Here is a 23110-nt window from a genome sequence, read left to right on the forward strand (position 1 = left end):
GGGACCCCTCACAGCTGATGGCCTGCTTCCCTCCATGTAGAGCTCCCACGTTTTCCATCTTGACTTTCCCTCCTCACACCTCCCCCAGGGTCCCGGCCCACAAAGCCAGATCCCCCACTTCTGGGGGCAACAGTGTGCTCCATGGGGGCTACAGCCATCACAGACCTCACTGTCTGCAGTGTCCTGGAAGGACCCTATGGCACCACTCTGGGCAAGAGGGAGAGTGGACTGAGGCTTTTTTCCAGAGCTGTTTCCTGTCACTGCCCCTGGGTGTGGAGTGTCCCCCACTCTTGAGGGGAGTTGGCAATGAGCACCGGGGCCCAGAGGAGGGGGCTGGGGCCGTGGGGCAGGTGGGTACCTTGTACAGTGAGCTGGATCAGGCCCCGGTCCTCCCCATATGAGTTGATGGCATGGCAGCTGAAGAACACAGAGTCCCCACGGTCAGCAGGCTTGAGCTGGGAGGCAGGCGGAGGGGCGGAGGGTACGGAGAGAGGAAGGAATGAGGAGAGTCTTTTACAGCCCATCTGCTGAAGGGGGCCCATCTAGTGGGGGATCAGCAAGACCACCTTCTTCTCGGAGGGGACCCACCCAGGGTTTGTCAAGAGCTCCTCTTCCCAGAAAGTTCAATGGATGGAAGAGTCTGGGCAGGGAGAGGCCAAGGGGTTCTAGGGGTGGGGGAGGCTGGGGGTCCACGAGAGAGGGGGCGCTGAGGGGTCCCAGGATGGAAGGAGGATCCCAGGGGTCCAGGAGGGAGGGGAGAGGGAGGGCGTGGCTGAGGATCCCATACATTTAAAGTGCAGAGTTGTCAGAAAGGAGACAGGATGAGGCTCAAGGCATAGGCTGGTGGGTGAAGGAGGGAAATAGGTAGGAAAGGAGAGGTATTTTTGGGGGTGGGGCTCCCAGACTCCTGTTTACTTCTTTTGGATTCAGATGCAATAGCTGTGGGCTCCCCACTTTCTGAGAGTTGGGTTCCCCCTGAGACAGGCATGGGTGCTTACCTTCAGCGTGGAGACAACCTCATCGCCGTTGTCCTTGGTGGCGATGGCATACCGCATGACGCGGTCGGGGTCGATGACCGTGTCCCCTTTCTCCCATCGTATAATGATGGGCCGCTCGCCTCGTGCTGTGCAGTTGAGCTCCTTGGCGTGGCCCTTGATGGCGATGGTGGTGTTGGGGTGGGAGGTGATCATGGCTGGGACTGGGGAAGGAAGGAGGTGTAGGAGGTCCCTGTGAGTAGGGAAAACCAGCCCTGGGAGGGCACTTGCCCTGTGCAGAGGCCCCGCCCCTGGCTGCCCTGCTCCCTGGCTGCCCCGCCACTGGCTGCCCCGCCCCCTGGCTGCCCTGCTCCCTGGATGACCCGCCCCCTGGATGACCCGCCCCCTGGATGACCCCACCCCGTGGCTGCCCCCCCGCCCCGTGGCTGCCCCTCTCCCAGGAGCACATCGTCCACGGATTGTTGTTTAGCTGCTCAGTGGTGTCTGACTGTTCTGCGACCCCACAAACTGTAGCCCGCCAGGCTCATCTGTCCATGGGATTTCCCAGGCAAGGATACTGGAGTGGGTTGCCATTTCCCTCTCCAGGGGACCTTCCCAGCCCAGAGATGGAACCAGAGTCTCCTGCATTGGCAGCTGGATTCTTTACCACTGAGCCTCTAGAGAAGCCCCATCTGCCCTAGGAAGAGGGTCCAATAATGGTTGGAGGTGGGTACAGAAAACCTCACTGCCTGCCCCCTTCTCCCTGCCTACCCATGACCTGAGCAGCCTCTGTCTTCATCAGGGGTTCTGATATTCCATGGACCCCTTCTCAAATCAGTCTATCTATTCATTCATTCACTTTAAGGCAATAAACAGAATCCTTTGAAATGTATATCATACATAAAATGACAAAGGAAACCAGATATACCAAAGTATGGTTATACAAATAACATTCAAAAGCAAACTTTTGATATAGTTCATCACATAATATATATTCTTCACTATTCTTTATGAAATAAGTTCTAGTGGTGAGTTATATTAGAACAATTTTATAACAGTGATGAGTATGAATGATATTTTCAGATATCTGCCACAGCTGTGATGCAAAAATACCTATTAATGACAGTCACAGGTGCCGCTACCACTGTGGTTCGTTGCTTATGGTTCAGAATGGAAGTACAAAATTTCAGTTAGAAGTTAGTGAAAAATAAATGCCATTTTACCCCAGCCCCAATTCATGGATCCCTTGAACTGGATCCATGCACCTTTGACAGGGAGGCCTGTGACCCCAGATGACATGCCTGAGGTCTCTGCCTTGTGTCCTTGGCTCAAGCTCTCACAGAGGTCAGCTGGTTTAGCCCCTGCTTCTAGACAGCAGGGCCCTCCCAGGCAGCTGAGAAACTCCCCAGTTCTTCCCAACAAAATGCAACAGAAAACCCTGGCCAGCAGCATCATAATTAAATCCTACAAGCTCATTAATAGGTTCCCCCACTCCACCCATCACCACTGACCTGAAAATAATTGTCATGAAACAATCAAGGCCCTGGCTGGCCATCAGGAGAGCCTCCCACTACCGTGAGCAGAGGCCTCTCATTCTTGACCCTCGTCTGGGCCTGAGCATCAGCAGCAGGAGGAAGGTGGGGCAGAGGGAAAGACGGTCTCGGCCCCAGGATCCTTGTCTCCTGGGAGGAGGGGGTAAGGGGGGGCAGAGGTAGAGACCTGCTTAAGCAACATGAACATGAAGAAAATCTGAGTTTTTCAGGGAGGTATTAGGAGAAATTGATTTTGGCGAAGGAGCATCTGCAAGGGCATCACCCAGCCATTCAACAAACACTGATGGTGCACCTACTAGGCAACAGGGCTACACTGGGTTTTGGAGCTATGGTGAGCGGGACAAACCTGACCTCTGGGAGCTTCGCTGCAGTGGTGAGAACAGACAGCACAGCAGCAGCTCCAGGAAAGGTTGCTAAGCACGGTGCTAGGAGAACTGCTCACCGTCTGACGTGCAGTGATACAAATGGGGAGAGCAGAGGCAAGGGAACCCTTGGGGGTGGAAACTGCTGGAACAAAGGCCCAGAGGCAACGATGTGCAGGGCAGTTCCCAGAGAGGTAAGAGATCCAATGCAGCTGGAGGACCGTCCCTGTCCTTGCCATTTTCTCACCAATTTCCCAGGAGACCTTGCTTCTTAGAGTACAGGTCCCCAGGACTCTCTTCCTAGGAGGACCCATGAGCCACGCTAGAGTAGACACATTAGGGGGCGCTGCATTCTCCACCCCTGCCATTAGGGGAGGCCCTCTGCTCACACTGAGCATCCTCTCCTCACCGGCCTGCTTGGGTTATGGCACAAGAGGAACCTGTCTTCTCTCTCTTTATGCTCCCCACCCTGTGGACTCCCCTCTGGGTACCGCATCCCTGATCCACTGAAGTGGCTGCCCCTTCCTTTCCCTCCTAGCATCCTCAGGAATTCTCTGCCCTCCAGTTTTTTGTGTTTTTTTTTTTTTTGGCTGGGCATGCAGGATCTTAGTTCTCTGACCAGGGATGGAACCCAGGACCCCTGCAGTGGAAGCTCAGAGTCCTAACCACTGGACCATCAGGGAATTCCTTCCTCTCCAGTTTTAAACACCTACTCAGACAACATTCTTCCCAGCATACTCTGCAAGGTCATCTGACTTCTAAGGACACGCAAGCCTTTGGAGAAAGGAATGAAGGCAAGGCGCTGTAATGGTGTGATCTGGGATGCCAGTCAGTGCATGAGGGGACATCTGGAACCAGTGTGGGGGGTGAAGGGTGGTTTCAGGTGTCCCCTGAAGTCACCATGCAGCCAGCCGCCTGCTCTACCTTCTCTCACATGGGGCTGGATCCTGAAGGCAGTCCTGGTCCCCTGGCCCCTACACCAACATCTTAGCACAATCCTCAGCCCTGGCTCATCAAATAATGAAGCAGATAAATTTTATAATGCACAGCATTACACCAAGATATACAATAAAACTCGGAAGACAAATAACGAGGTGCAAGTTATAATGAAGAAAAAGCCTGCAGTCAGAGACATGCGAGTATGAATTATTGACTACGGTTTTACACTCTCAAGGATGTGCGGAGGAATATTTTTCCATCAAAGATTTGCATAATTCACTCGTATAAACCTGGGTGGAATATAGAGTAAGATTTTACATCAACAAGTCGGGCCTTGCATTGCAGAAGCCTCCATTTTTCCTGAAGGACTAAAATGCCGGGATGTGGGGGTGGGGAGGGGCCTTAGGGCTGTTTCTGCTTCTCAGACGTGAATGGTCAGAGCCTGTGACCTGGCACCCCTGGGAGGCCTGAGCCCTGAGAGGCTCAGCCCCTTAGGCAAGAGGGCCTAGCCCCTAGGCAAGGGGAATCCCTGCTATCAAGAGGCTGCTGCTGAAACTGAAGAGGAGGCCAGGGGATGTTCATGACAAGGTGTGTGTGTGTGTGTTCATGACAAGGCGTGTGTGTGTGTGTGTGTGTGTGTGTGTGAAGGGGGTGGGGGCACGCTCAAGCCTCAGCATAGGTCAGAGGCCCAAGGTAGAAGGGGAAAGGATGAGTCTTTCTTTGGTAGGAGTACTTCAAGGCTCTGTACCAGGGTGAGAAGCTGGCAGTTCATCCCTGTTTTGGTCTCCAGGTGGGGCTGCACCCGCCTGTCCAGGGCCTGTGTGTGAATTACAAAGGCATTCCTCTGGCTGGTTGCTCCATGGTGCCAGGAGCCACAGCTTGGCCAGTAGAGTAGGAACTGGGTTCCAGACTCTACCTGTCCCTTAGGCTATGCACCTTTGAGCAGTGCACAGCCTGTGCATCCATACATGCCAGTCCTGCCTCACAGAGTCTTCCCATGCAGGCTTGTTAAGAGACAGACACAGAGACAATCAGAGACAATAAGACCTCAAGAGCCTAACTGGTCCTTCAGCCCTGAGCATTAACCGCACCTGGGGTCAGGGGTGGGATCTCTTCACCATTGTTATGGCAAAGAGCAGCACACAACAGCCCCAGTGTTCTCAGAGCCCCACAGCTCAGGGCAGGTTCAGGGGAACCCATCTGTCAAGAAGAAGAGACTGTTTCTGTGGACTCCCCCAGCTTGAAGAGCTCAGGGGCCAAGTGGATGTATTTCTACCCAGCTATGAGGTCTTTAACACAGGCAACTTGACTTCTCCGAGCCTCAGACTCACCATCTGTGATGTGGAGACATGGGTGTTAATCCCGCAGAGCTGTTATGGGGGCAATCAGGGTTTGTATATATGAAGTGCTTGCCATGTAGCAACTCCTCAAGAAACCTGGATACTGTTCCCACCCTAAGGGTCTCATGTCCCTCTCCTGTTCTGAGAAAGGCATCAGATAAATACATGCACACCTTAAGATGTCACTTGCCAGCTATTTTACAGAATCACAAAGTCTTAGAATTGCAGAACCCAGATAGCGGTCACTATAGCAGCCACTAGCCACAGGGCTCTAGGCCATTAGAAACATGGCCAGTCCAAAGTAGGTTGTGCTGTGATGTAAAGTGTATCCTGGATTTCGAAAACACAGGAAGAAAAGAAAAAGAATGTAAAATAGCTCCTTAATAATTTTATGTTGATCACACGTTAATATTTTAGATATACTGGGTTACATAAAATATACTATCACAGTGAATCTCACCTGTTTCTTTTTATTTTTTGAACATGTGACAACTAGAAGATTTTAAATTATATAGCCAGCTTGCATTTTGTTTCTACTGAAGGGCATGGGTATAGATGATCCATGGGCTTCCCTGGTGGCTCAGATGGTAAAGAACGACCCTGCAATGTGGGAGATGTGGATTCAATCCCTGGGTTGGGTGATCCCCTTGAGAAGGGAATGGCAACCCACTCCAGTAGTCTTGGCTAGAGGAGCCTGGTGGGCTACAGTCCCTGGGGTCGCAGAGTTGGACACAACTGACTGACTAAGCACACAGATGATCTACACAGACCCTTCCTTTTACAAATGAAGAAACAGAGCTAAAGGCAAAGGAGAAAAGGAAAGATAAACTCATCTGAATGCAGAGTTCCAAAGAATAGCAAGGAGGGATAAGAAAGCCTTCCTCAGTGATCAGTGCAAAGAAATAGAGGAAAACAATGGAATGGGAAAGACTAGAGATCTCTTCAAGAAAATTAGAGATATCAAGGGAACATTTCATGCAAAGATGGGCACAATAAAAGACAGAAATGGTATGGACCTAAGAGAAGCAGAAGATATTAAGAAGAGGTGGCAAGAATACACAGAAGAACTATACAAAAAAGATCTTCATGATGCAGATAACCACGATGGTTTAGATAACCACCTAGAGCCAGACATCCTGGAATGTGAAGTCAAGTGGGCCTTAGAAAGCAATACTATGAACAAAGCTAGTGGAGGTGATGGAATTCCAGTTGAGCTATTTCAAATCCTGATGATGCTGTGAAAGTGCTGCATGCAGTATGCCAGAAAATTTGGAGAACTCAGCAGTAGCTGCAGGACTGGAAAAGGTCAGTTTTCATTCCAATCCCAAAGAAAGGCAATGCCAAAGAATGCTCAAACTACCACACAATTGCACTCATCTCACACACTAGTAAGGTAATGCTCAAAATTCTCCAAGCCAGGCTTCAGCAATACATGAACCGTGAACTTCCAGATGTTCAAGCTGGTTTTAGAAAAGGCAGAGGAACCAGAGGTCAAATTGCCAACATTTGCTGAATCATCGAATAGGCAAGAGAGTTCAGAAAAACATCTACTGTTGCTTTACTGACTATGCCAAAGCCTTTGACTGTGTGGATCACGACAAACTGTGGGAAATTCTTCAAGAGATGGGAATACCAGACCACCTGACCTGCCTCCTGAGAAATCTGTATGCAGGTCAGGAAGCAACAGTTAGAACTGGACATGGAACAACAGACTGGTTCCAAACTGGGAAAGGAATACATCAAGGCTGTATATTGTCACCCTGCTTATTTAACTTCTATGCAGAGTACATCATGAGAAACGCTGGGCTGGAAGAAGCACAAGCTGGAATCAAGATTGCCGGGAGAAATATCAATAACCTCAGATATGCAGATGACACCACCCTTATGGCAGAAAGTGAAGAGGAGCTAAAAAGCCTCTTGATGAAAGTGAAAGTGGAGAGCGAAAAAGTTGGCTAAAAGCTCAACATTCAGAAAACGAAGATCATGGCATTTAGTCCCATCACTTCATGGGAAATAGATGGGGAAACAGTGTCAGACTTTATTTTTTTGGGCTCCAAAATCACTGCAGATAGTGACAGCAGCCATGAAATTAAGATGCTTACTCCTTGGAAGAAAAGTTATGACCAACCTAGATAGCATATTGAAAAGCAGAGACATTACTTTTCCAACAAAGGTCCGTCTAGTCAAGGCTATGGTTTTTCCTGTGGTCATGTATGGATGTGAGAGTTGGACTGTGAAGAAAGCTGAGTGCCAAAGAATTGATGCTTTTGAACTGTGGTGTTGGAGAAGACTCTTGAGAGTCCCTTGGACTGCAAGGAGATCCAGCCAGTCCATTCTGAAGGAGATCAGCCCTGGGATTTCTTTGGAAGGACTGACGCTAAAGCTGAAACTCCAGTACTTTGGCCACCTCGTGTGAAGAGTTGACTCATTGGGAAAGACTCTGATGCTGGGAGGGATTAGGGGCAGGAGGAGGAGACGACAGAGGATGAGATGGCTGGATGGCATCACTGACTCGATGGACGTGAGTCTGAGTGAACTCTGGGAGTTGGTGATGGACAGGGAGGCCTGGCGTGCTGAGATTCATGGGGTTTCAAAGAGTCGGACACAACTGAGCGACTGAACTGAACTGAACCCACTCCAGTATTCTTGGGCTTCCCTTGTGGCTCAGATGGTAAATAATCTACCTGCAATGTGGGAGACCTGGGTTCGATCCCTGGGTTGGGAAGATCGCCTGGAGAAGGGAAAGGCTACCCATTCCAGTATTCTGGCCTGGAGGATTCCATGGACTGTGTAGTCCATGGGGTCACAAAGAGTCAGACAAGACTGAACAACTTTCACTTTCAGTCTCCACTATTAGAGATATTAGGGAAGAGATGATTCTTAACACATGAATCTCTAATACTAATGGTGGAAGGTGAGCTGATGCCATGAAAACTAGTGCTCAGGTCTTCAGAACATAGAATGACAAGCTCCAGATCACTTGTGAAGCATCATGTCTTGTTCTGGGCTCTCTACTTGATGGAGGACATTGACAAGCTGGAGTGTGATCAGGAAGACGGACAGACTTCATGCAGTTTGAAGGGAGGCTGAAAACAGCAGCTCTTTACAAAGGGAGAAGGCAGGCCTCTTGTTTGGCCTGAGAAGCAGTTTTCCAGGGGTGTTTGCTGTTTAAGGAAAGGGCTGCAGCAGAGGCAGTCGGCTCCCCACACGAGACCGCCTAGGCAGCACAGAGAAGATTCCAGCGAGGCCTGGAGAGATGCTCATGCTTTGGGCCTCCGTGGATGTCCAGGTTTCAGGAGAGATGAAAGGTGGTGGGCAGTCTGGCTCACTGGGCAAGCTCTTCTTGCTTATAGGGGTCTGCAGCCCCTCATCCTGGGCTAGAAACAGGGGACTTGCCTCCTCTTTCCTTCCTGTCCTCCGCAGTCTGCCTGTCAACCACAGACAGGACTCTGCTGCTGCGCCCCTCCTCCCAGACCCTGTCCAGGTCTCCCAGGTCCTGGATGCCCTCCTGAGTCACACACTGGGGGCCTCCACCTTCGTGGCTGCTGCACTTAACGAGGCAGCCCCTTAACAGAGGGGAGCCCAGGGCGACAGTTGCCCCGCCCCATCTGCTCTCCAGTCCCCTGGTCTCTCCCTTGCTTCTTGCTCTGGATCAGAAGGTCTCTCTGCTCCACTGAATCGCACTGGTAAACACAATTGAACCCTCACTGCACCGAGACCCGGCTGTGCCCCAGAGCTCTTTCTGGGTGGAAGGCAGACCCAGAGAAGTCCCGAGAGAGATGTTCAGGTGTAGCCACCTGGAGGGGCACATATATGCAATGTGTGCATTGCACACAGACAATGTCAAAAACGCCCCAACGGACCGTCACAAACAGTCACCCTCACAGCCTACACTCGATGCTTTTACTGCAAACTCACAGGTTGTGTGACATACGTGTACCCTGATGTAGTTGTCAGTTGCAAGTCAACAGCCTGATGTAACTGCCTAACACATATCTACCCACAGCCCTGCATTACAAAAGCGTACCCTCCCTCTACACACACACACACACACACACACACATTTTTATGGCTGCCTTTTACTGAGAATGTCCTTATACTGCGTGCTGGCAGTATTCTAGTACTTTACATGAATTAAGTCATCTGGGGTAGGTACTGTTATTGTTCCCCAGCTCCAAAGCCTGGGTCCCAATGTATTTCTTGACCAAGCGCCACGGCCTCCCTATGCCCACAGTACCCCCGATGGAGCAGGCTATCTGACGGATGCTCTGGCCTCTTGGCTCATGGCTCACTAGCTACCACCACCGCCAATGACCATGAGAAGTAAGACTTACCAACCTCACTTTCCACGCAAGAGATGGGCAGGAGAGTGGGGGGTGCTGTACACACAGGGCTGAGTTCTACATGACAAGCGCTAATAGCAGCCACAGAGGCAACACAGAGCCCCAGTAGGACCCAGGAGGCTTTAATGAGATACAACTTCTCTGCTTTCCTACAGTGTGATTCAATTAACAGCCAAGGAAACCCAATTTCTTTTTACAAAGAAGGGTGCAGTGGGAGATTCTCTGGGGACTGGGCAACAGGGAGAGGCCAGGCTTGAGGGCATCAGGGAGACCCAAGTGGGTGAGCTGCCCCTGAACACACAACCGCTCTAGGTGGGGAGGGTGGGTCTTCCCTGGGGTCCTGTGGGAGGTCCTGGGGGGAGCTGGGCCAGTCTGATTAGAGCTTTACAACCCTGGCGCCAACCTCCAACACTAGGCCAGATTGGGGCAAACCCTGGTAGAACCTAAAGGGGCTTCCTGATGACTCCCAAGGCCCTCCCCTGACACCCATGTCACTGCAGATACCCCTCCTATGGGCATCAAGCGTTCCTGGCACGGTGCATGTCATACTGCAGTGTCCTTATCTCTGATTGTGAGACTCTCTGGGGTACAAGCACCCTGCTCAGGACCTAGCATGTATTTGTGGGAAGGATGCAGGATCCCAGGCCCTGGGCGCCTCTCCTGTGGCCTTACAGCCTTGCAGAACTCCCAAATTTCCTCCTCCCGGGCCTGATGGGGCTTTACTGGCAGGAGCCACAGCGAGGAGAAAGGCACTGGCTGCCCCGCCCTACCGCAGCGGACTCAACCCCCTCCCGCGCTCCAGGGCCCTCCTGGGGCAGCAAGGCGAGGGGAGAGGAAATCAATTTCAGAAACAAGACAGTTGTCAGAATCCGATGTAACCGCTTCCCGTCTGTGAAATTACTCGCAGGCCGGCTCCTGTCACCCCCAGGTCCTGCCCAGAACAGCTGCTATTTACATTTTAATTTGATGTGAGAGGCTGATAGATTTTTAAAACACCAGGAGACAGCTCTGCTTCCTCTCACCCCCAGCATCCACAGACTTTCTGACCAGCCCCTCAGGCTTGGGAATGGAGTCCTAGGGCCCCTGGACCCTGCTTTGAGGATTATAAACTCTGCACCTACTTGGACTCTCCCTGGCCCCTCCAGCTTCCCCCTTCTCTGGGGTCCCATGCATAAGCTGGGTTGGGCTGATCTTTGCAGTTTAAGAGCACAGGAACATCTGTTAAGAAGGTGGCCTGGGGGATTTTAGCACCAAGAGTACCAGTGAGACAATGGAAGCTCAGAGAGGCTACGTGGTTTGTCTAAATAGTCACACAGCTGGGGAGTGCCAAGAAGACGCCCCAAGTCCCCTGACAGCTCACCAGCATCCCTTCCTCTGGTTTGATCCAGACTTCTCTCCTGCTGCCCTGGTGGGCTGTTCTCCCATCGTGGGCTTTGTCCCAGAAGTGGGAAGCTGGGTGGGAGTGGCATGGCATGGAGGAATTCCAAAGGGAGAGCTGGAAGCTGAGAACTGGAGGAGGGCGGGGCCAGGGGCCAGTCCAGGGCTGGCCGGGCCTGGGGGCAGGAGTCAGGGAGGCGATGAGTTGGCCTTCTCTGTCTCTGTGGCCCTCCCTCTCTTCCGCTGGTGATTGGAGCTCAGCTGGTGTTTCTGACAGTCCCCAAATCACCAGGGAGGGAAGGTTCAGTTCCCAGTACCCAGAGGAGAAGAGCAGTGCATGTGGGAAGGAGGATGTGGAAGAAAAAGGACGTGAATGCCACCAGCTGTTGGGAGAAGCCTGATAAAATGGGGAAGTGGTGTGGAATGCTACGCTTCAAAAGGAAGCTTGGGGGACTTCCCTGGCGGTCCAGTGGCTAAGACTCCACACTCCCAATGCAGGGGGCCCGAGTTTGATCCCTGGTGGGGAATTAGATCCCGCATGGTACAACTAAGACCCGGCGCAGCCAATAATAAATAAAATAAACATGTATTTAAAGATTAAAAAAAAAAAAAGCTTGGGGCACCAGTACAGGATAATCCTGGAAGTTTACGTTATTGAGGGCTTACTATTTGCTAGACACTATTCTGCATTCCTTGAAATGCATTAACTCATTTAATCCTCACAACAACAACCCTGTTTTTATTCCCACTTTACTCAGATGGTAAAGAATCTGCTCACAATGCAGGAGACCCCGATTCCATCACTGGGTTGGGAAGATCCCCTGGAGAAGGGAATGGCAACGCCCTTCAGTATTCTTGCCTGGAGAACTCCATGGACAGAAGAGCCTGGCAGGGGTCTCAAAGAGTTTGGACACGGCTGAGCGTCTAACACTTTCACTTATAGATGGGCAAACTGAGGCTTAGAGAAGTAAATTGCCCAAGGCCACACAGCTAGAGAGCAGCAAAGCCAGGATTCAGGGCACCTGTGATTTTACCGCTGATGTGACGCTGGTTGAAGAAGGGCAGGAGGTGGGGGAGCAGAAGGGGCGTGCAAAGACTGCCGCGTCCCTGAAGAGAAGTGCAGCCAAACTGGGGGTGAAGCAGATGGGTCTGGGAGCCGGGACACCCAGGGGTTAGGCTGTTCTGTTTTTCCAGGTGGATGACCTGGGAGAGGGGCTTCAGGAGCTACTCACAAGGTCTGAGGGAAGAACCACAGGGCTGGATGGTTCTCCCCTCCCCATTCAAGTGGACGCCCCTCTGGTCCCTCCTCTCCTCAGGGAGGACGACCTCAAGGCCAGGAGGGTTGGAAGAGCAGCAAAGTCACGGTATTCTTCGTCAACCCCAAGGACCTGACTTGACTGTTTCAGGAAGTCCTTCTGAGAGTCTAACTGGAATCTCTCCAGGAGTCCTGTAGTGTTTTTTTTTTTTTTTTTTGCTAAAAAGGATGCACTCTCTTGCACGTTAAAATGCTTTTCTGGATGGACTCCTTCTCCAGGGGACAGCACATGCCCTGAAGGCTCAAGAGAGTTCTGCAGGCCCTCCTCCCCAGGGGAGAAGGGAGCTGCCCAGCTGGGAGGCTCGCATCTCCTTTCGTTTCTGAAAGGAATACAGGCACCCATTCACCCATTCGAGGTGAGTGGGCCTCTCCTTCCCCCCAACTCAGCCCACTTCCCCCCCTCCCCGCAAAGGCTTGTGTCTCTGCTCCTTGTTAACAAGATGCTGACAAGAACCACAGGCTGTTTGGCGGTGTGAGATAAGCTGCCACAAAGGGGCATTGTTGGCGCGTGGGGTGGTCGGCCCAGGGTGGGGTAGGGTGGGAGAAGCTCTGCTCAGCCCTGGCAGCCGTGCCAGGCTTCCCCAGGGAAGAGCTGGTTGGGGTGGGGGGAGGTGCCTTCTGGTGCCTGCTTTGTTTTCTCCTTCTTAAAGAGCCAGGGCCTAGCGTTGTTAATTTGATTGCACCCACTTCGGCTTCTTGTCTCCCCTGATTAGCCAAGCTCCACCTGAAGCATGAGATTAATTCAAATTGCATGGAAGCAATCAGCCTTGGCTCCAAGAGCTGGTGGGGAGGTGCCGGGGGGATCCTAGCCATCCACTGCCCATGTGCATGGGGCACAGAACTGACAAACAGCGTGTGTGTTGAAGGGGGTGGGGTGCGGGTCATGGAGAACCGTGGAGCCTTTGACATTTGGACTGCAGCCCTGTTTCTGCTGCCTGGCGGGCCGGCCAAGGCCTTCAAACTCACCAGACCTCGCTTTCTCCAGCCAGAAAATGGATCAGTCAGTCCCTCTCTTGGCTGCTTGCTGAGAAGCAGAAGCACAGGGTCAGGGGTCAGGGGGTGGGGGCTAGTTTTCTCATGTGAGGGTGAGACCTGGTTTTCCCTCACCTTTGGTCTTCTACACTTCCCAGAATAACAGGAAAATGATAGCAATAATGAAAATAGCTTATGTTTATTGAATGTTCATTATGTGCTATGCACCCTGGTTAATGCTCTATTTGAATTATTTCATTAAATCCACCAGCTCCAACCCAAGGGGGTGGGTAGTACTTTTATCCCCACCTTAGAGATGAGAAAACACTCAACTCTGAAATGAGCCTGAACATCAGAATCCTTTCAGAGGCAAAAGGAGACACTGCCCCATCTTTCTTTAATTACTCAGAAGGTAGTATTTTGGGGTCATTGTTGTGAATACCCTAAACTTTCCTGCAAAAGACCCACAGTACTTACACATATGCTAAGCTTTGCAGGCCACAGGTCTGTGTTTCAGTGACTCAATTCAGTGGCTGTAGCTCTGAAAGCAGCCACAGGCAATAGGGTGTCAAGGATGGGCACGGCTGTGCTCCAGCAAAAGGGGCAGCTGGCCAGATATGGCCATTGGCCGTTTGCTGACCCCTGCTCTAGGGCTAATGCACAGGGGAGGCTGGGCTCGTCAGCTCTAGCTCGACCAAGGAGGAGTTTTGGTGAGGAGGCTGGGTGTATTCAGACAAGGGCAGTGGTGGCATCCTGAAAAGGAGGGCACTTCTGCTCCCAGAGTTCTAGGAAGCAGCTGTGAACACTAAACCACTGGGCCTGGGGATTGTTGTGGTTTGACTCATGTTCCCCCCAAAGATATCTCGAGTCGTAGACTCTGGTACCTGTGAACATGGCCTTATTTGGAAATAGGATCTTTGTAGATATCAACTATTAGTAATGTCTTGTGACTTCCCTGGCGGTCCAGTGGCTCAGACTCCAGGCTCCCACACTGCAGGGGTCCTCGACTTCGATCCCTGGTCAGGGAACTAGATCCCACATGCTGCAACTAAAGATCCCATGTGCCACAACAAAGATGGAAGACCCGTGTGCCACAGCTAAGACCCCGCGCAGCCAAGTAAATACACATAAATAGATATTTTTTAAAGAGATGTTTTCCTGGAGTAGGAAGGGCCCGTAGTCCACTATGACTGGTGTCCTTATAAGAAGGAGAGGGGAGACACACACAGAGGGAAGCTGGTGTGAAGACACCCAGGGAGATGCAGGCAGAGACTCCCATCTGAGGGAGGGATGCCAAGGATGGCTGGCAGCCACCGGCAGAGGCAAGAAAAACAGGTTCCCTTAGAGCCTACAGAGACAGCACAGCCCTATTGGCACCTGGAATTTCGAGCCTTCCAGAACTGTGGGAGAATATAATTCTGTTCTTTTAAGTTACAGTGGCTCTAGGGAGCAAATACAAGGTTCCAGTGTGTGACAGAAATTCCCTACGCTGAGTTTCCAGGAGGACAGTCACAGCCAGTCCCCGTGGAGCTGGAGGGGCTGCCTGAGGTGGGAGGTTGTGGGCATTACTGCCCTTGCTCTGCGGGGATCTCACCCCTATCACACTCTCAGCGCTGTGGACAGCACCTGGCCCTGGGGTGGGCACCCGCTGCCTGTGGGAGTGGCAGGCCTGGGCGTGAATCACACGAGCAGGAGGAAGTTTTCTCAGAATCTTGACTTTGCAGGTCTCAAGTCTCTGTAGACCTGAGAGGCCCAGACGGGAGCCTGAGGGTTGGTGGGGACGAAGGGCAGGGAATGCAAGGAGTGGGGACTGCAGTCCATGCGGCTGCTAGAGTTGTAGGACACGACTGAGCATGCAACCCCTGGGATCTAAGACCAGCTGACCTGAGGTGGAGCTGATGTAAAAATGATGGAAATAAAGTGTACAATAAACGTAATATGTTTGAATCATTCTGAAACCACCCCCCGGCCCCAGTCCATGGAAAAACTGTCTTCCATGAAAGCGGTCCCTGGGGCCAAAGAAGTTGGTGACCGCTGCCCTGAAACACCAAGGGCTTCTGCAAGGTAGGTTCTGGAGCTGTGCTCACATGCCCCACTGGGTCTTCACTGGCACAGCAAGTATCACTCACTTGTTGAGCTCTGTTAACGCCTCAGGGGCTGAGGCAAAGGGAGAGAAAGGTCATGACTTCTATGAACAGACGAGCAATCTGAGCCTCAGGGAGAGAGAGGGACTGACCCCGGATTATCCGGAAGCAGTGGGGGCACATGGGGACAGGAAGTCGGGACTCTTGTCTCCTTGGTCAGGATCTTCCTGTCTGCTAAGCTACGGCTACTCATTTTGGCCTCCTTGGGTCCTGCATAGGGTGGGTGCGCTCAGGCTGGGACCTCCTGACCAGGGTTCAGTGGGGGCCGCAGGAGGGAGCATGGCCTGGTGACGGGATGTCTCTAGCCTAGGTGCCTGGAGCATGGTCGAGAAAGGGAGGAGTGGGTTCTGGACAGCTGTGTCCTTTGGTCATAGGTTCCTTGCCCCGTGGGAAGGGTGGGGGCTGAGGAGGGCAGAAGAAGCTCTAGAGCAGGAGCCCTGGCCACCAGGTCCAAGGGAGGGGCTGCTTCTGCCCAACAGAAGGAGTTACCTTTCAGCAAATGTGAAATTAGGAACATCTCAGTTCACTGGATACACAATTGTCTTTCCAAGGTTCTGCATCCCAGCCTCTGCACCAATGGTCAACCGCTGGTAGATGACCTGGTCTACCCAGGCCTGGGACTTTCTTCCACCAGGGTGGGTCCCCCTCCCTCCACTCCCCCCTTCTCCCCACTTGGCTCCTCCTCTCCTCCCTCTTGAATTCTGTGGTTCTGCAGCTGCCTGTGAGCTCTGGAGGGCTCTTGGATCTGGCTTTAATTGGTTTGACATTTTGCTAAACAAACAAATCAAAACCCAGACCAAACAACGAGCCCTTTTGGTTTAATCGGCCGTGGGCTTTGCCTTGGGCCCATCACTGGAGCCTTCACAGAGTGGAGGGGAGTCTGGGGGTGTAACAGAACCTGTCTAGTCAGGTAACCTGTGGCACAAAGGGACGACTGAGTCCCATGCAGCAGTGGCATCAGAACACAGCCGGCTCTTGCACCTCAGACTAAGCGGCCTTTCTTTGTCCCTGCCTCTTGGTGAAGCATTCTCTCTGAAGATGCTTTACTTTTGCCCCACTGTCAGATGGAGGGGGACTGCCTCCTCCTCCTTTTGGTCATTATCTTTCTTGTTTCATTTTACATTTTAACAGGGAGATAAAAGGTAGTCCCATAGATGCAGTATTTTCATCTGTTAATTACATTTATTTTCAACCAAGTTCTGGGAGGTGGTCTGGTGCCCTAAAAGGACCATGCACATAGCTAGAATCACAGACTGTCTGAGCTGATGGGGACCCTGGGATCAGCTATGCCCTAGATTCTAGTTCAGGGTTCACTGTACAAATGAGGAAACTGATGCCCAGAGAAGGGAAAGGATGGCTCGTGGATAAAGAGCCAGTGAGTCACAGAGCCGGGATCAGCAACCAGTCTTCCATCTCTTGGTCTGTGATCTCTCTATCAAAACATGAATCCATAGAGGCAAGCACCTGTCTCAGCTGGGATTTTATCACTCAGTCCCCTTGATCTAGGATCTTTCCTTCCCTGAGAAGGAACTACTGTGCGCCAACATCACAAGCTGGGTATGGGCTTTGTAAACTGTCAAGTGCTGTGCTGGGACAGTGCTGAGGCTGGGCTGTATGCTCAGGTATGCATGGCCTCAGCAGCACCCACATTCTGGGGGTCAGGGAGAACTGGGGACCAGCTGGGCCTGGATGGTTGCCAACAAGCGTATCCAGGGACTAGGAAAGCCTTTTGCTTCCTCTAACAAATTCTTAGAGATCTGGGGCCTTGAGGAAAGGAATTCTCCAAGAACCAGTTCTGGAATCCCAACCTGCCCCCGACCCCTGGGCTTCTGCAACTCTGGTTTGGTGCCTGATATCAAGAGTCAACACAGCATAGAAAGAAAACCTTTTGCTTCCAAAACCCACAAGCACCTCATGTGTATTCTCCCTGCCTATCCTCCCTTCACTCTCCACCAGAAACCCTAAGTTCCACCTGGAATGCATGGACTTGTCTGCCTTCCACACTCTTGCAATACTTTGTCCTCATCCTGGAATGGAAAGACCTTGGCTTCCTTTGGTTCTTGTCAGCATCCTTCTCATCCTTCAAGTCCTACTTAGCAACTGCTCCTTTTGTGGAACTTTCCTTAATATTCCCTTAATGGCTACCCAAATTAAAATTGATCCTGATTCTCTTTGTATCCCCTTGTTTGTAGCTTTTTAAGGCACTTATAGGCTTTCCTGGTGGCTCAGATGGTAAAGAATCTGCCTGCAATGCTGGAGACTCGGGTTAGATCCTGGTTGGGAAGACCTGGTGAAGGGAATGGCTACCCAATACAGTAATCTTTGCCTGGAGAATTCCATGGACAAAGGAACCTGGTGGACTACAGTCCAAGGGGGTCACAAAGAGTCAGACATGACTGAGTGACTAACACTTTCACACTTTCCTATCGCTTCATGCCATAGCTATTTTGGGTATATGTCTATGTCCTCTTCAAGATTCTAAATTGCCTGAGGATAGCATCTCCATTTTATCCATCTCTAGATCTTCAGCACCTAAAACTAATGATTGCTAATGATTATTGGATGTGAGTTTTGCACCAGGTACTGTGTTAATGTTCTAAGTGCGTGTCTCACTTGAATTTCACCAATGAATAAATGGCATTATAGCTTCAAACTTACAGAGGAGGAATCTGGGGCTTACAGAGACCATTTCTTGTCCAAGATCCCACAACCATCAAGTGGCAGAGTTGGCGTTTGAACCCCGGTTTGTCTGGTTCTAAAGTCTGTGCTCTAATCCACAGAGTTTTATGGATTATTTAGTGAGGGCCCAGAGAGCCTCTGTTATCATCGGAAACCATCAGGGTCAATGGTGAGGACACTTTCCAACAGAGGCCAACCACAAATGTCCAGTTTGACCCGTGAATGCTTTTTATGATGTATGTCCCTTCGCTATATGACTTTCTTACTTCTACTTGGCTAATGTGGGGATGAAGTTCAGTTTGCCCTCTGACAGGTCACACGAGTGTGAGGTCTGACAATGTGGAGCCGTATAGGGGCAACATTTTCCTGAGAGTGTTAGAGGCATCAAGGAAAGCCGTGCCATTGACTCAGCAAATGGCAGGTTTTTCCGTAGCTAGCCTGCAGGTGAATGGGGGAGCGTTGGTGCGGGCTGTCTGAGATGGACTGAGGGATGACCAGGAAGTGCTTTGCCCTGGCAATCCCTTGTGTGACCCACGCACTCAGATCCTGTGGGGTTTTTCCCCATCTACCTGTGTCCTGTGGGGAGGTAGGAGAGGTTGAGGGACAATGAAGGAGGAAGAGGGCAGAGGAGGTGGAGGTGGGGGTGGGGGGGGAAGGATGTTCTCCGGGAGGAGCTGAGCGTGGGTTGCCTGGAGCAATGTGCCCACAGAAAAGCAGCAGGAGGCACAGCGGAAGTTCCCAAAGAAGGTTGGGAGCTCTTGGCCCCTTTCCTGTCCCCCTCCCACCCCTGGCAGTGCCCCATGGTCACAGGAGCCCCTTCTGGCAGCCGGGCGCTGTGTGAATGATTGAGGACACCACTGAAAAGCAGTCCGACCTTCAACCCCCAGCAGAGGCCCTGGCCACACTCAGCCTCCACACTGACTGCCCTTGGACCTGAAATACCCCAGCCCCTGCTTCCCCCTCTCCTGCTGGCTTTTGGGGTGGTGTAGGGGCCTTTAGAGTGGCTGGCGGGTCACTGGGGAGAGCAGAAGTGGAAAGAGAAGGAGACATTGTGATGGAGAAAGGGTGTGAAGAAAGGGCCATCCGAGGCAGCACCTGTGGGTGATGGTTTGGGGGACCCCAGGTGTGCAGAGGGCGTGGGGGCACAGCTGAACAGCAGCCTGTGGGGAGTTTGGAGGAGGAGAGGGCAGAGGGCTGGATGAGTAGGGCAGAGAGACTGTGTCACAGGCGGCAGATGAGGGAGGCGCAGTGAGTGGGAAAAACCCGGAGGAGTTTGTGGGACGGTGCGGACGCAGACCTAGGGAGAGCCCCGTGCGAGCGCCTTACTATGGAAGGAGGCGGAGCCAAGTGACAAAGCGGCTGAAATAGGACAAGGCGAGGGGGCGGGAGGATCAAGGGCCAGATTCTGCCAACAAGTGACAAGGAGTGCGGAGCTGCCGGCATCCCTTGGAAGAGGGGCCAGAGGTGGACACTGCTGTGAGTGTGGGTGGCTGAGCGTGTGATCTGCTGCTGCACGTGCTCATGAGGCTGCCCTGGATTTTTACAAACCACGCTTTTGTAGCTCCTGCCTGGGCTGTGAAGTGAGGACGGTCGGCACGGAAAAATGCAGGTGTGGGGGGCGGGGGGAGGTGACTTGCCCAGGACCCCCAGGACATCAGGGACAGCCTGATGTGAACAGTTTCTCCCCACACACCTCCCACCTCCTGATCACCACATCCTCCATCACCCACGTCTGCCTCATTGACACAGAGGAACCATGGGCCCAAAGATACAGCCACGCTTGCCCAGTGTAATCCTTTAACTTAGAGGAAAAGAGCAAAAACCAAAAAAAAAAAAAAGAAAGAAAAGGCTGAGAGTTTGAGCTCTTTTTTTCCTGCTGACAGTGGGGAGATGAGGATCAAACAGGCAGGCTAGTTCCTCGAGGTGCCTACTGTTCCTCTCGCCTCATGCAGGCAGAATTAGCAGTGTTCTCCTCTCCCTGGCTGAGGGATGTAGATTGATTGCCTGGTTTTATTAAGGACAAAGTGCTTTTTGATAGTGTGAGGGAAGCAGCTCCCCAGGGCGGGGATTCCGGCGCCCGGAGCTCCCTGAGCATCGATCGATGGCCGGGGCTTCCCCGTCTGGTGCTGAGCTGAACACGGGTTTGGCAAGCGATAAAGAAACTATGACTCTGAAAGGCGGGGCCTCCAGGGAGATGCAGGGCAGACCGCACACTGGGCACTGCTTTCATCAGCGTTTCCTACACGTACCCTGGAGGGTCTCCCATTAAAACCAAAACTGGTGGCTGAATCTCTGTTGGCCTACTGGGTGCCAGGTACCATACTGGTTGCGTTACACACGTCATCTGACCTACTTTTGATGCAAAACATAACGGGTAAGGTGCTCTCGTGACTCTCATTTCTGTACAGCAGGAACGTGAGATACAGAGCCCAAGAAAACCCAGAGAGGTCACAGTGATTATGCCCAGATTCACAGCTGGCTTGGCCAGATGCTAAAACTCAGGGTTTAACTGCTCTTCTCTGTGGCCTGTGGTCTGTTTCAGACACTGTCCTGACATGACTCTTAGTTCAGTTCAGCTCAGTCGTGTCCGACTCTTTGCGACCCCATGAATCATAAGTATAGACCCCTAACAGCATGAAGGGATAGGTTTGCCCAGTAGGAATGTCTGTGGGTCACTTAACAGAACTCAAGGCTATTCCAGACTTCAAGGCGATTGATTCCGACTCTAGGTCTGGGGATTTAGAAGCCAGAGGTATGGCACCGAGCTAAGGTGAGTTGTATTGCTCTTTGGCCCTTTCTGAATTGTCTTCCCTTTTCTATGATCATTTCCTGGGTTAAGCACAATGATTTTGTGAGCCTAGTGGTCTGGGAACGAACCTCTAGCACAGGTGAGGAAAGGAGCTTAAAGATGTTAAGTCACTTGCCCAAAGCCAGGAAGATCAAAAGGTGGACCTGGAGTCAGAACCCAGATCCCACAGGCTTTTCTCCTATGCTGTGTATATGCTCTCTCCTTTTCTAAGCCACTGATAGGTTATACACAAGCAGGCATTTAAATAACAGGAAAAAAATTGCTCGATATGACTATTCAGATGGAATTGCCAACCTACAGAGCAAAATAAATAGGCTGCCACATGATACTTTGGTATAGTCAATGCTTCCCTAGTGGCTGAGTGAGTAGAGAGTCTGCCTGCAATGCAGGAGACCCGAATTTGATCCCTGGGTTGGGAAGATCCCCTGGAGAAGGGCATGGCAGCCCACTTCACTATTCTTGCCTGGGAAATCCCATGGACAGAGGAGCCTGGCGGGCTACAGTCCATGGGGTCACAAAGAGTCAGACGTGACTTAGTGACTTAACCTAACCTGTTTATCATGAAAAGAGCAGAGTGAGCTGGGGCCATTCACAGTGAGGCCATTGTCTCAGATGAGAGTGATTTTGAATCCCTCCTCAGAGTTCCTAAGCCCACCTCTGCCTAGGAATCCTTCCTGCTTCCCTCTCCCAGAAGGAGCAATGGAGACCAGGTGGGGAGGCAGGGTGAGTGCAGGCATGGGCCCTTGGCCTGTGATCAGGGAGTGCTAGGAGGGCTCACGGGGGCAAAACTCACTCTTCACGGTGAGGAACATGGACTTGCTGATGTCGGTGCCCACGCCGTTGCTGGCCTGGCAGAGGTAGTAGCCGATGTCCTCTTCCAGGACGTGGCGGATCAGCAGCGAGCTGTTGGGCAGGATCTGGATGCGGCCGGTGAGGGGCACTGGGTGGTATTGCTGGGGGTTCCCGCTCCCTGCAAGGAGGCAGAAGAGAGGAGGGCCGGTGGCCGGGTCAGGGAGTGAGCTGGGGGGATCACAGTGCCTCAAGGAACAGCCCCGACACCTTTCTTTTGCTGATTTAGGGCCGTTTTGAAGCATCCCCAAAGGGCTGGGAGCTCACACAGTTCTCAGGAAAGACCCTCACAGAGGTCTGAGCCTGCCCCAGATCTGAGGAATGAGATGGGCCCGGGGGCCTCAGCTCGATGCCCACCTTAGCACTGAGCTTCCTTTGGGCTGAATTCCTTGGAGAGGAAGAAAGAGTTATCTTTGGGCCACTTGGCAAACGGCAAAGGGAAGACTGATCCCTTGTGCGGTACTTGCCTGGTCTTAGGCAGTCAGGCCTGGGAAAGAGACCAGCCACCCTCCAAGGCTGGGGGTGGGTAGGGCTTCAAGTCTCTCCTCCCCTTCCCCCAGAGTCAGCGATGGACACAGTAAGGATAAGAGGTTGGTGTGGGACTTTGTCAGATACCAAACGCATCCTTGGGATGAAGTCGGGTTCCAAGAAGGACCGAGATCCCAGAATAGGTTTGACAGGTGAGGAGCAGGGGTCGATGAGGCTCTGGGATCCCAGGGTGGGCTGGGGAGACTTGGGGAGGAATAGGGAAAGTGGATTGGATTGAGTTCCAGAGCTGGAGAGAAGATGGCAGAGGTCAATCTATGGGGACAACAGGAAATTCAGAACTAGCTTGACCCCAGCTGTTCCTCGTCCATAGACCCTCGGAGGTGGCTGGGGAGGACCTCCTGTTCAGGTATAGCCTGGGGCCCCCGAGAGCTCGGCGCCTAGGGCCAGGAGTCCTGCGTAGGGACTAGGCTTCAGTCGCATTAGCGTCCTCCCCTCCCCACCCGGCTGTGTCAGAGATGCTGGCTGGCCAGGGGCTTACCTTTGGCATGTTTCCACATGACCTTGGGTGGGGGGTAGCCATCCACTGAGCAGTTGAGCACACCAGCCTTGCCATAGATGCCATCCTGGTTGTTGGGCTGCACCACGAACCGAGGGGGCACTACAGAAAGGGGGTGGGGGGAGGAATAGATCATCTTGGTCCCTGATAGGTTTCCTGGGGCTCTAGGCACCTTCTAGCTAACGTCAACCCTCCTAGACCATTACAAAGTTGGGGAGCAGACACCTCTGAAACCCAAGATGTTGAGAGCTTTTGCCAGTCATATCAGGTTGGACACTGGGAATTCTGAGCGCCACTTCTGACATCACCAGTGCCCAACCGAGTCCTCCCCTCATCCTCAGTTTCCCAGAGAGTAAGAGGTTTGAACCTCTTGATCCTTAAGGTCCCTGCTGGAGTTAACTTTCTCTGA

At 52.2% G+C, this 23110-nt stretch overlaps 1 protein-coding gene across 1 annotated transcript in view; it reads right to left on the reverse strand.

Moving 5' to 3' along the window:
* The window catches only part of DSCAML1 (DS cell adhesion molecule like 1), a 363699-nt gene that overhangs the window by 48911 nt on the left and 291678 nt on the right, over window positions 1–23110 (reverse strand). Inside the window, exons 10-13 of the mRNA XM_052652772.1 lie at window positions 22684–22803; window positions 21601–21777; window positions 999–1198; window positions 359–455 (exon numbers count right to left, since the gene is read on the reverse strand). Of these exons, the coding sequence (XP_052508732.1) occupies window positions 359–455; window positions 999–1198; window positions 21601–21777; window positions 22684–22803 (594 nt within the window). The remainder of the gene's footprint in view (window positions 1–358; window positions 456–998; window positions 1199–21600; window positions 21778–22683; window positions 22804–23110) is intronic.

This window comes from Budorcas taxicolor, chromosome 15 (assembly GCF_023091745.1).
Source record: "Budorcas taxicolor isolate Tak-1 chromosome 15, Takin1.1, whole genome shotgun sequence".
Lineage (NCBI taxonomy): Eukaryota > Metazoa > Chordata > Mammalia > Artiodactyla > Bovidae > Budorcas > Budorcas taxicolor.